Below are 13,980 nucleotides of genomic sequence, written 5' to 3'. Positions count from 1 at the left end.
TAAATTATTCATTTTCTAAAAATAAAAATAAAAAAAACTAAGGGTAAGTGAAAGGAGAAATGCACCACCATCAAAACCAAAATGAAGGGGGGTGCCCATTTGTGACCAAAACTCTGTTTTTCGGGTGGAAAGGAGAATTTTCTTCATTCGTAATACAGGAGCAAACTACATGTTAGGAATAATACAATCAGCCCCGCAAAGGGAGGGTTTTGGCATACAAATATTGAAACACGGTACAACAGACAAAACTCATTAGAGCCGACAACAAATTAGAAATAGGATCTTCTTCACATTAAACACCATTGTTGCAGCAACACCCAACAAGGGACAAAACTTGCATCGTCTCAACAAAGATGCACCTCAAAAGGGATATGGCAATTCCGCTCAATTTTTCCCCCACCGCCCCATTGGAGGGCCAAAGTACTTGCTCGTCATCAAAGGCGCCATGAAATTTGCAGATTCACCAGTGAAATATCGACCACTTCTCTCTATATATCGATCCAAACTCAAAACTTTATTTCTCCACCAGCTAAAGGAAAGATCCACACACCAGATCTGAAATAGATCTTCAGCCTTCGCCCAAAGCAAAAAAGAACGCTTGCATTGGATGTCTTGGAAGAAAGATCCAGCCATAAAACTGGAGAACAGCCCCGAACAAGCCAGGGGATGATCAAAACCTTGCAAAAACGCAAGGACAAACAATTCTCCACATGGATCAAAGGGGCAAGGCCGAGTTTATTTTTCCAAATTGATTCTAGAGGAAACATGGAGAAAACCCCCTGGAATCAGAATAGGAAGGTGGCTGTTTGGTGTTCTACGGTGGTTGGTTTTGATCCTAAATAGTTTAGAGTTTTCTTTCTAACGTCCCTCCTAAAAACTGAGAGTTAAGTGGATAAAACTCCAAACTAGCGGGTTGGTCTTAGAAGAGTCTACACACAGACACATAGTCATGGAATACTTACAAATTCACTGCGACACTGAATGTCGATCTGTAAATGCTTACATGGCAAAAAAACATGAACGGATTCGGATTCATCATATTGGAGAGATAATTATGGGAGTTAAAAAAATATTGGGAGACAACTTCTACATTCTAGGGGTTGCAAACAAACTTCAGTTACAGGGTTTTTTGTGCCAAGCAGCCTACCCTGAATTATTGGTTTAACTTAATGTAAATGTTGGAGCAGAATTTTAGACAATATCTACAATTTTAGATGAAAGAATTGCTTTCAACCAAATTTCTCACATCTGCGACATGGAAAAGCAAATCCATTTCTGCCATCTATAATCCTAGTTCAGATGTTATTGGGCAATACTATTTTCATTGACATCATCAAGATTCAAACTAAGAAATTACATCAATATGAAGAGACATTTGATCTTGCAATAACAAAAATCACGCGTCCGCATAAACAAAAAGGGTCAGAACTAAACCTGCAAGAAAGCATGAGGTAAACCTCAGACATTCTTTAACTTCTTCATCTTTGATGGAGGCCATCTGCCTTTCTTTCTCAGTTTTCGCTTGCGAACAAGTCGGTTCCTGCGAAGCCTTATTTTCTTCGCCAGTTGCATCTTCTTCTTCTGCTCTAGCCTTTCTTGCAGCTTTGACTCCAAAGGAAGCTTGTCGACAGGTACCACGGCCTCTTCCTTGCTATCTGGAAGGGGCTCACTGCCCTCATTTGCAGCAGCAGTTCCATCAATGTCAGAGGAGGCCTTAACAACTACTGAAGCTGACCTTTTCACAACGGGCATATGAAGTCGAACTCCGCTGAAATATTTCGGATGCAGATTATTGGGTTTCATGTGCATCCATGAAACTGAAAACCAAAAAACAAAATTATCATACAAATATGAGCCCAAAAATATACAAAAAAAAAGCTGATATACACACCAAAGTAACTATTGGAAGTTATTGGAAGTTGCTTTCTTCCTTAATTCAAGGGTGTCAACTCAAGGGTAGGGTGTCAACTCAAGGGTGCTTTCCATAATACAAGGGTGCTTTCTTCCTTAATTCAAGGGTGTCAACTCCCTTAATTCAAGGGGCTATTTTATTATTTTTTCCTAAGCCACCGGTTGTGGCGTAAAGCAAGAGGAGTGTGAAAATCTCTTATATATTTGTTGTTCAATTGTAAAAGAATAGGGGTGTGAAATACAATTCAATCCTTGAAATTCAATATGGTATCAGAGCAGGAAAATTAACCTGCGTCTGCTACACTGCTATCCGAGCGTGTTCAACCCTCAAAATGTCTGAAGAAAATCCGCTGATATCCGAAGTTGAAAGCTCACAGGTGCCTTCCTCCTTGAACATGCATGAGGTGGACGTCAACCCAAATCAAAGATTAAGCTCAGTCGTGTTGAATGAGTTTAATTACTTGCCATGGTCGAGAGCTGTGTCTTTGGCGCTAGGTGGAAGGTCCAAGCTGGGGTTCATAAATGGAAGCATCAAAATACCTGATGCTTCCTCACCAAACTATGAATCATGGCTTAGCAAGGATCAGCTGGTTATGTCATGGCTTTTGAATTCCATGGATCGTAAATTAGCTGAAATATTCAGCTATTCAGAATCCTCGTACCAGCTATGGGAAGCGGTCAAAGAAATGTATGGCAGCCAAAACAATGCTGCACGGGTCTTCCAATTAAAGAAGGACATCTCCGATCTGCAGCAAGATGGAAAACCGTTTGTGCAACTCCTAGGAAGCATGAAAAGCATGTGGAATGAGTTGGAAATCTATCGCCCTCATACAACCGACGTAGCACTGCTACGAAAGAGAGCAGAAGAAGACAAGATATTTCAACTCTTGTCCAGTCTTGATTCAACCTATGAAGACCTTCGATGTCACATACTCATGAACATTGAGCTTCCTTCTTTCACCAGTGTGTGTGCGACGATTCAACGGGAAGAAGTAAGAAGGAAAGTCATGAACATAGGTACAACGACCAGTGTACCTGAGGCTAGGGCATATATAACCAACGAAAAAAGGTACAAAGGAAAACATCCGAACTTGAAGTGTCAACACTGCAATAATATAGGTCACGTCAAAGACACATGCTGGATTTTACACCCAGAGTTAAAGCCTGAGTTCATGAAGGACAACAAGGGTGTGCAAAGGATGAACCGTGCTCCACATCGAGCGAATCATGCGTCTACCTCCACCTCCAATGGGCCAGATCCACTCAAGAACTTCACAGCGAATCCAGCTGAACTCATGAACGAGTTTATGTCATATCTTCAAAGCAAGAAAGGAGTTGCTGGAAGTGATCGTGCTGATAGCATAGAAGAAGGGAACTCGACGGCATTGCTCGGCAAGTTTGCAGGGTTCTTGGTAGACACGAAATCCGTACCCCAAGAAGACATGCAAGGTATCATGAAAGCCTTTAAAACTGCTCTTAAAATAAATATGTTGCATGATTTTTGGGTTGTAGATTCGGGTGCCACAGATCATATGACCAACCATGTGTCTAAGTCTCAAAAATTTGAAAAATTTGCAAACCCTTCTCAAGTTTCAATTGCAAATGGTGAGAATGTAAAGGTCTTAGGGAAGGAAAAAATAAAATTAATGTCAGACAAAATTGAATCAATGGCTTTATATGTTCCTTCCTTCCCATTTCAACTTCTATCTGTGGGAAAGATCACAAATACCTTGAATTGCTTAGCCATTTTTTCTCCTCACAATGTTATTTTTCAGGATTGTGCCACCAAGAAAACGATTGGTGAAGGGTTTTATTTAGATGGTCTCTATTACATATCAAAGAGCAATCCGAGAGGGTTTCAAGCCAAGCTCAACCACATTCAAGATAATCAATTGTGGCATCAACGTTTAGCTCATCCTTCTTCACCCATTTTGTCAACTCTATTTCCAAACTTAGGAAAGGATGATATTTCATGTGAAACATGCCACTTGTCTAAATCCACTCGACTACCTTTTAACTCTTCCTTGTCTAGAACTAGTAAGTGTTTTGAACTAGTTCATTCAGATGTATGGGGACCAACTAGTGAATCATTTGATGGCTATAAGTATTTTGTGATTTTTGTGGATGACTTCTCTCGAGTCACATGGTTATATCTCTTAAAGTCTAAGAATGAAGTTATGGAAGTTTTTAAGGATTTTCATAACCTTGTTAAAAATCATTTCTCCTCTCAAATTCAAACCTTAAGGTCTGACAATGGCACCGAATATATGTCCCATATCATGAAACAATATTTGAGCACTCATGGCATCATGCATCAAACAAGTTGTGTTGGAACACCTCAACAAAATGGTGTATCCGAACGCAAAAACCGTGATCTACTTGAAAAAACAAGAGCACTAATGCTACAAATGAATGTACCAAAGAGATTTTGGTCTCAAGGTGTTATGGTAGCTGCATATATCATCAATAGATTACCCAGCCGAGTCTTGGAATTCAAGTCTCCACTCGAGGTCATGAAAGGAAGGAAAATTGACCTCTCACATCTTAGAGTGTTTGGCTGCATCTGTTTTGTGCATATTCAATCTCTTCACCGAGATAAATTAGATCCTAGAGCTGCTAAATGTATTTTTCTTGGTTATTCCTCTACACAAAAGGGATATAAGTGTTATAATCCCCAATTAAGGAGATTGATTGTATCCAAAGATGTGCGATTTCATGAAACTAACCCTTTTTTCAGCAAGTCAAATGAAATCACAGCCCAAGGGGATGGCATCTTGGATGTGTTCCCACTACCAAGAATTGAACTGGATGAACCACATCAACACGAGCTCAGTTATGTCAACGTTGATGATTCTCCCAATGAAGATAACAATGAAGGGTCTCACTCTGAGGATACACTGCATGACAATTGTGACAATGAAGATGATGCGAACGAGTGTGAAACAACGCTTCCAGCTCCTCGACGCAATCCAATGCGAGTTAGAAAAACTCCCACAAGACTTCAGGATTTTGTTATGTACAAACCCACACATCCAATCTCCAATTGTGTGTCATACAAGAGAGTGACACCGAATCATGCTGCATTCCTAAGCACTATATCCAGTTACCAGGAGCCTCAGAATTTCCACGAGGCCAACAGCCAAGAGGTGTGGAAAGAGGCAATGCAAGAAGAACTTAAAGCTCTAGATCAACACAATACCTGGAGCATCACCAAACTTCCAACAGGCAAGAAAGCAGTAGGTTGCAAATGGATTTATAAACTCAAATTCAAGTCAGATGGTTCAATTGAGAGACATAAAGCAAGACTGGTGGCTCGGGGATTCACTCAAACATTTGAGGTGGATTACAAAGAAACGTTTGCACCTGTGGCCAAAATGAACACAGTAAGAGTGTTATTGTCTGTAGCTGTAAACAAAGGATGGTCCATGTACCAAATGGACGTGAAGAACGCATTCTTGCACGGTGATCTCAAAGAAGAAGTCTATATGAAATTGCCACCAGGGCATCCACAAAGCAATGAACCGAATGTGGTGTGCAGATTGCACAAAGCCATTTATGGCCTAAAGCAGTCCCCACGAGCTTGGTATGCCAAACTAAGCTCAGTTCTCACTAGTGTTGGTTTCAAAAGCAGCAACGCCGATTCCTCACTATTTGTTCGCACAGGAGCTGTGGGCACATTAGTTGTGCTTATTTATGTTGATGATCTGATAATTACGGGTGATAATACTGACGAGATCTCCACTCTCAAACAGTCTCTCAGACAAAGATTTGCAATTAAAGACCTTGGGATATTGAAGTACTTTCTTGGTATAGAAGTGGCAACCTCACACAAGGGACTGTTTCTTAACCAAAGAAAGTATGTCTTGGATTTGCTCAATGATGCTAACATGAGCGATGCTAAACCAGCCACCACTCCTCTTGACAGTAAGCAAAAACCTAGCTTGAAAGGCACGCCACTCACGGATATCACCCATTATCAGCGATTGGTTGGAAAATTGATCTACCTCACAATCACTAGACCCGACATCACCTATTCTGTAAGTCTTGTGAACCAATTCATGCACTCCCCGACTCTTGAACATTTGACTCTGGTTAAACGGATCTTACGCTACTTAAAAGGTTCAGTGGGTCGTGGTATCATCATGCGGAAGAATGACAACACTCAAGTCGTAGGGTATTGTGATGCTGATTGGGCAGGCAACGCAATCGATCGTAAGTCCACCTCCGGCTATTGTACATTTGTCGGTGGAAACTTGGTCACCTGGAAAAGTAAAAAGCAAACTGTTATCGCCAGATCCAGTGCCGAAGCTGAGTACCGTGCAATGGCTTCCACTGCGTGTGAGTTGATCTGGCTCAAGGGTCTTCTGTGTGATTTAGGATTTCCTGCAACTCTTCCTATGTCCTTATTCTGTGACAATCAGGCAGCCATGCATATAGCATCTAATCCCGTGTTTCACGAGAGAACGAAACACATTGAGGTTGACTGTCATTTCGTTCGGGCACAGGTGCAGTCGCAGGTAATTCAGACACGGTATACACGAAGCTTCGACCAGTTAGCCGACATTTTCACCAAGCCCTTGGCTTCTCATCGGTTTCAATGGCTTCTGTTCAAGCTTGGATCCATAAACCTTCTGGATCCAGCTTGAGGGGGAGTATTGGAAGTTATTGGAAGTTGCTTTCTTCCTTAATTCAAGGGTGTCAACTCAAGGGTAGGGTGTCAACTCAAGGGTGCTTTCCATAATACAAGGGTGCTTTCTTCCTTAATTCAAGGGTGTCAACTCCCTTAATTCAAGGGGCTATTTTATTATTTTTTCCTAAGCCACCGGTTGTGGCGTAAAGCAAGAGGAGTGTGAAAATCTCTTATATATTTGTTGTTCAATTGTAAAAGAATAGGGGTGTGAAATACAATTCAATCCTTGAAATTCAATAGTAACTATAAAAACGCTCCTCGAATATGAAAAAATTAAACATATTTATGTATTGACACTAGAAAAAACGAAAATGCAGATGAAAATTGGATTATTGGAGGCTGAATGCATAGCTAAGGATGGGTGCACGCCAAGTGTTTGACAATAAACCTGAACGAGCAGAAACCAACCAAGAACAACCAATTGAGCTGTGTGATTTGGAGAATTTAGGCGAGCATTTGAAGTAAATTAAATAATACACAACTGAAAAATGCAAAAGCTGATATACTAAGTACATGGGGGAGAGAGAGAGAGAGAGCGCTTACTAGTTGCAGAGAAAGATGAAGGTGATGAAGTTGGAGACTGCGAAGAAGAAGAAGAAGAAGAAGGGTAAGAAGCGGTGGTGAGAGGCAGAGGATTGGAGTAGAGAAGAAGACCCATCTTCGTGCTCTCTCCCTCAAGATTGAATTTTGGTTGGTTATGTTCAAACTTTTGCACTTTTGGATAAGCCGATGAACATTATAATCAAGACCGTTCGTTTTCGGTAAACCCATCTGACCCGTTGATTCTTGGAAATCTTAAAAGCTTCTACAGGGTTCAAAGCTTTTTTTTTTTTTTTTTTTTTTTCAACTTCATTTTAATCCTTAAAAAAGCATGAGTTTTAAGTTATAATTTTGTATAAGATTAAAATTCAATTTTTGTCTTGATACATTTAATCACTTCATTTATTAATTATATTTTGATGTTTTATTTCTCTTTTTCTTTCCATTTTTAATGTCTTAATTAAATTTATATTTTATTCATCAGAATGTATTTTGATGTTTACCTTTAGGTAAACTAATTTTTTTCTTTATATTAATATATTCCAATACAATTTGTATGTTCTTTTTTTAGGTACATTAATTCATTTGATATGTTTTGGTATATCCATCAATACAAATATATAAGTACATTAATTGAATATAATACATTTTGGTACACATATGACATTTAGGTTTAATTCAATATAATACATTTCGGTATTGACATTTAGGTACATTAATTCAACATATTACATTTCGATACATATATTTAGTTTCATTATAATATAGTTTGGTACAAATATTTAGGTACAAATGCGGTACAATGAAATCAATTATATATATTTCGGTACAGTCATTTTTGTACACTTGTGTATTTACATATTTATGTGTCACTAATTTCTTTTAAAATTTTCTTATTTTGTTCATTTATAATTGAAGAACTAATATGTGCATATTGATAAAATTAAAGGAGTTTTAACGAAAAGCCTACTATATTGTTCACTTTAATGAAAAATCACATTTTTACACTAAAAAGTCAAACCTGATATTATTCATTTTACCCTTTATTTTGTCTTTATTGGTAAAACTCAAAGTTTTCAAGCCCTTTTCATTATTTTTTCATAAAATTAAAGCAAGTGACCCTCTACCACAGTGGTGGAGAAAAGTGTTGCCCTTGCAATACGGCATGACTTTGAAACTCTGTCGACTTTCTAATCTAACATCTAATCTAACAAATTTATTGTTTGACAAAAAACAAAAATTTTAATTTTAATGTGAAGACATTAAATAACAAGGATAGAAAATAAATTTTAATAAAAGTACATGTTAAGACATTAAAATGAATATGTAATCTAGCATTAGTTTTTTTTAAATTTTAGTCTTTTTTAAAGACTAATGTTTTTTGAGCTGTTCTATTACGAAAAATATTCTACACTAATTAAATAGGAAAGGATATAAATAATTGATTAAAAATAAAAGCCTTAACTACTAAGATAATCCGTCACTTGTTTTTAATTTTTTTTTTTTTTTTTTTTTTTTGAGCGCTACTAGACCCCCTAATTACTTTTCTATCCCCGCCTCATAGGCGTGGCATCCATGATGAATATTAACACTAGTTTGGTCGGTGAGAAAAAGTAGGTGGCCATGTCAACAACACTCTATTATTTTTATGAATCAGGATCCTCGCCGGATCCATTCCCTAGGGATCCTAGGGATTACGTAATTGTGTTCATTTATCGTATATTGTGCTGCTAGTTTTTGTTAGGTATTATTTATATTTGAATTTTAAATTTTAAATGATTTATGACCGCACAATATACGATGAACGGATACGATTGCGTGATCCCTAGGTTCCCTAGGGAATGGATCCGGCGAGGATCCTGGTTCTATTTTTATGATTAATTTCACATTTTTTGGCTCAACTTCTCGGTCTTTTCCACTTTAGTACTTCAACTTTATTTCGTTCCAAGTTGGCCTTTAAAGTTTTTAAAGTTTTTGCTAATGTGACTTTTGTTACAAATGTTGATGGAATAGCTCGTGACTACTACTCTTTATAATACATTGACATGTCCTAGAATGCCCTTCATTAGAATGTGACCATTTTTGTCTAAGAGTAGGCCTTCATGATGAAAAACAGACGAACCAACCAAACCCATACGGTCAACTTGGTTTCGAGTTAACCACGAACTGATAGCCCAATGATAAATAGTAAATTACGAGGCTTTCTTAAAACTAAAAACTAGAGGTCTCGGGGTCAAAATCCGTTGCTGGTGTGGAAGCCAGACTTGTGGCCAAGGGGAGGCTGAAATGCCTCTGTGAGTCTTCCCAGCCCCCGAAACGGATGGATAACCGTGGCTTACTACCAATTGTCCCTCTTAAAAATAAAAGATAAAAATAAAAAAATAAAAACTTGGTTTCGAGTTAGTTACATGGGACTTATTTTTAACTATGATACTTGTACTCTTTATCAAATCTCATTTTCCTCTCTATCTTTTATATTGTCGCAATTTACTCCCCACATTCTATATTCTCACTTTACCCCCCTCTTTCCCCAACTCTATACTGTCTTACTTTACCTAACTAAACTTTTTTTCCATGCCACACTTTACTCCTTACATTCTATATTGTTTCACTTTTGATTTTTTAGTATGTCCATAACAAAAAGGTGATGCATAATTTAAAAAATACGTCTCTCCACTTATATAATGACACGTAGTGTACCATCCATTCCTAATACAATGAAAAATTTCTCCAGTTTAACACCTGCACTCATTCTCAATATATCCTTTTCCAATATTCCGTCAAATAAGTTACGGTTGCCGTTCATTGTGTTGACGTGACAGAGAACAGGGAAGGCTACACAGCAAACTATACATATAATACAGGGAATCAAGTCATGCTTCTTTATCTACCCCAAATCAAAACTAAAAATAGTTACTAAACAAGTTTTCAGTTTTCAAAAAAGCAAAAACAAAACCTAGAAGACTGAAAACGAAATGGAATAACTTGAGAATTAATTTACTGCAACCGAATGTAGTACTTATTGCATCATATTGTGTAAACTAGCATATCAGATTGTATACTTAGTAGCATTATTATTCTGCAATTGGCCTACACATCAATCAAACTTTAGTCACCATGTACCTTGCCCTGGTCCTGGTAACTTATATGTACAAGGATGCCTTATCGTCACCAGCAAACTTGGAATTAACCACCGGATTCTGCAACACAGCATTCAAGATAGATGTGTAAACAATATGGAATCAGATCCCCCGATCCCGACCCTAAGAAAGTATCAAAATGTGTCTCGCGATCTTGACCCAAAAAAATAGATGCAGACCTGGTTAGGAAGCTAAAATAACCATCTTTCTTGTTCTTTAATTTCCAAACCGTCCAGCCATGTCTGATGCATGTGCAGCCAAGTGAAAGCATCTGGCACCTCAGCCTGGTAAAGCCATAACAAATCATGAGTAATATAACTACCAGATTAAAATCTCTCCAAGTTATTACATTCTACGCCGACGAGGGACATGAACTTAAAAGGTTATACCTTCGAACTCATCAGGACTGTAGTCAGACAGCATTGCCGCTCGTTGTCTACAACAATTAATCCATCAATCTTTCACCAATACCAATCCGTTACTATCAGAAAACTAAATCATCAAGTTCTGCACGATAATTAGCACTCACAAAATATTGTATGCCTAATGACTTTTCTGGAGTGCTAATAGCAGCTCCCTAAATTGTCCACTTACATTTTACATGCCCTCTCAACTTTCACGTTTCTATTTCAAGAGTCGTCCTTTACTCAGATATTTAACTACTGACTAGCTACCCGTTTTGATACAAATGTAACTATTTCATTACATATTCTACTAGATTAACTAATCGAATGTATTCTTCCAATTCTTTTTCTATCTCGTATAAATGCTAGAAAGGTAGACTCATCTCACCACACAATTCCCACTTATTAAACTTCACGAGCCATGCATTTGAGCCAATTTGAACCAACGATAATCGATCCACCCATGTCCAAAATTGTTTTCCCTGCTTATCTCCATGCAACCCTGCCAACGAATCTATGCACTGGTGGATAGGTAGCTCAACTCCGGAGGGATGGACAAAGATACCCAATGAATGCTAAAGAAACGGAAAGAAAACAAAAAATAGAAAAAAACCAGAATTAAAGCCGCATCAGTTAGTCCAACCTTCAATGCACATAACCAAGACATACTTAATTTACAAGACTATAAATTTAACTTGAAGCATGGTGTTGCAAAATAAAAAATGGCGTCGGGGAAAGAAAGAAAGGAAAAAACAGACAAGTCATACTTACAAAGACTGGTTTTAAAAAGAAAGGAAAAAACAGACAAGTCATACTTACAAAGACTGGTTTTAAAAAGAAAGAAAAAAACAGACAAGTCATACTTACAAAGACTGGTTTTAAGTTTTGGATATACTCATCAGATTTCTCTACTTCAGCACGGCGCCATCTCTCATAGAACAAAAAGAATTTGACTACCTCATGAGCAGGACTGGACATTTCCACTTTGCACTTTCGGAAGTCTTTGAAATCTCTTGGCGATACATTTGGACCTAGATGAAAATGTCCAAGCGCTTGTATTATACCAGCTGCACATCTCTCAGTTGCATGAAGCATATTAGGATTGTCGCTCACATTTTCTGCATACCACTGCAACAATTCTTCTTGTGCATTACTCACCTGCATATTCAATCTAACAATTTTTATCCTTATTAATAACCAAACAATATGATTATGCAAAGACAGAAAGCAAATAATGAACTAAACGTTTAAGACTTACAGACCATCACCCCATACACTTGAGGGAGACTGAAGAGTTCAGCATCGTTTCCAGAGTCACCACAAACAAGAGTGTTGTGTGGAAGTTTCTCCTCAAACTTGAATTTCTTTAACAGATATGCAAGAGCTTGTCCTTTACCAGCACCTTTTGGTAGAACGTCCAAAGCAATCCCACTGCTATAAATGATCTTCACGTCTAACTGGCCAAATGCGTATAAAGATCAGAGACAAATCACAGGCTTTAAGGAAAGATGCATTCAAATAGTTAAAGCAATATGATTTCAGAGAATACATATATATGGTGGTACCAGTTTTGTTTTCAAATGAAGTTGTGAATGCTCTGGAGTGTAGCAAAAAGGTTTAGAGAACGAAAACAATCGAGGAAATCTTACCCCGCGTTTCTCCAACCGTTGTGATAAAACATTCATTATTTCGAATGCCATAACCTTGTCAACATAAAAGCTAACCTTGTGAGGTCGTTGCTCTCCCTCTGCCTGAAATAATCTCATATCATATTTTTCAAATTTTCAAATGCACAAGTGTCGTTTACCTTAACCGGTAAAAACGTAATAATTAAACTAGAGCTCACACCATCTACAATGTGAGATTTTTTTTTTTTTTTTCCCTCTAAATTATTCTACTTTACGAAGAAGAGCGAAATTCAAACTCTTGGGCTAAGATACATTTTTTTGTATGCTCACACTAGCATATGGACTTAGTCGAGTTGGTTAGACAAGTGCACTTCCCTCGTGACACCCAAGTAGTTTAGATTAAATTAGAATATCTTCGGAATTATAAATAATTCCAACATTGGGGAAGGAAAAATAAAAAAGAAAGGTACCTGAGGAGTAAGTTGAGGAAACTGATTAGTTTCTTCAACAACTACGGCTCTATCCCATCTGTGGCTGAGAAACTGTTGCCAACCAAGATCAGGAATCATATCAGTACCACCGCCATACATAATCTCAGTGCCGACGGACATGATGGTGATGTCGGGGGTTAGCAAGGGTTTCTGATTCCTCAGAGGTTTGTACGTGATGGGTGATCTTCCGGTGGAAAATACCAGCAGAGAATCATGGCGGTAATATGATTCCCACAGCGCATTGAACTTGAGAAGGGAGAGATTATCAGGCGCATCATGATCAACCATGGTGTAGTCAAGATCTGAGACTAGCATCAGACGAGCAGGGCCATTCAGACGACAATTCATGTTCATCATCTGGGTTGCCGATTGGGTTCAGCACTTCCACTCCCACTTGGGCACGCGCGGCTCGCCCGCCTTATGTTGTGTTTTGACCACAGACTGAATTCATTGCTTTCTTCTTGGTTTGGTGACGTACATCCAAGTTCCCAACCACAAAAATGTCACTTTGAGTTGCGGATTTCTTATAGGAAATAGACAGAAATATGACATTTTCATGATTTCAAGATAGAAATAGAATTTTTTAAACATGCACATGTCATGCACAATAACCAGATAAACTAGTATTTTTTGTACACATTAAAATAACTTAATTACCCTTATATATATAAATGGATCATTTCCTTCTATTTTTTTATTTCTCTCTACTCTCTCTCCCTCCCTCTCTCTTCTCTCACTTTCTTCCTCACGCTCTCTCGTTCTCTCTCATGTTCTCATTGTGCACACTCGGCCCAACCAACACAGTCTAAAACGAAGCCACCACCAATTTCATCTTGTCCTCACGAGTCCAAAACACCTAACCCTGTCACGAATCTCATCCTCAATCGTTGAGATCGAAACTCAAGCAAACCACAAGTTTTTCGGCTATTTTCTAGCAACACGACAAACAATCGAGGCTTGAGACCACCGCCATTGGACTCGCATCAAGGGTGGGAACAAAGCCTAGTCATTAACTACTGGTGCACACATAGTGTTTACTGGGAACAAAGCCCTCTCTCTCTTCACGAACATCCTAGACAGAAGGGGTAACACCATCAAAACAAGAAATCCCATTTGTTGTTTGCTCTCTTCCTTCCAATATTTGCAGATTAGTGGGATTAAAGAAGTGAGTTTTTT

General features: G+C 38.2%; 2 protein-coding genes across 5 annotated transcripts; both read right to left on the bottom strand.

Moving 5' to 3' along the window:
• Positions 1–1,302: 1,302 nt before the first annotated feature.
• On the bottom strand, positions 1,303–7,325 carry LOC137748270 (large ribosomal subunit protein cL37 alpha). Its single transcript, XM_068488397.2, has 2 exons — positions 7,145–7,325; positions 1,303–1,817 (listed from the first exon to the last, which is right to left on the bottom strand). The coding sequence occupies exons 1-2, from the start codon at positions 7,257–7,259 to the stop codon at positions 1,459–1,461; spliced, it is 474 nt and encodes a 157-aa protein (XP_068344498.1). The 5' UTR covers positions 7,260–7,325; the 3' UTR covers positions 1,303–1,458.
• A 2,792-nt stretch (positions 7,326–10,117) lies between these two features.
• Positions 10,118–13,329, bottom strand: LOC137748245 (sucrose-phosphatase 1-like). Of its 4 annotated transcripts, none has more exons than XM_088682246.1 (8): positions 12,784–13,328; positions 12,251–12,436; positions 11,948–12,142; positions 11,553–11,843; positions 11,074–11,260; positions 10,671–10,717; positions 10,461–10,565; positions 10,118–10,341 (listed from the first exon to the last, which is right to left on the bottom strand). In XM_088682246.1, the coding sequence occupies exons 1-7, from the start codon at positions 13,159–13,161 to the stop codon at positions 10,473–10,475; spliced, it is 1,377 nt and encodes a 458-aa protein (XP_088538372.1). In that variant the 5' UTR covers positions 13,162–13,328; the 3' UTR covers positions 10,118–10,341; positions 10,461–10,472. The 4 variants fall into 4 exon arrangements, 3 of the variants coding, with proteins under 3 accessions (XP_088538372.1, XP_068344465.1, XP_068344466.1); XM_068488364.2 differs by having other exon boundaries at positions 12,335–12,436; positions 12,784–13,327; XM_068488365.2 differs by lacking the exon at positions 12,251–12,436.
• Positions 13,330–13,980: the final 651 nt, after the last annotated feature.

Source organism: Pyrus communis, chromosome 2 (assembly GCF_041283825.1).
Source record: "Pyrus communis isolate YQ-2024b chromosome 2, ASM4128382v1, whole genome shotgun sequence".
NCBI lineage: Eukaryota > Viridiplantae > Streptophyta > Magnoliopsida > Rosales > Rosaceae > Pyrus > Pyrus communis.
The sequence above is the reverse complement of the archived record's forward strand: the minus strand, read 5'-3'. Positions and strand labels throughout refer to the sequence as shown.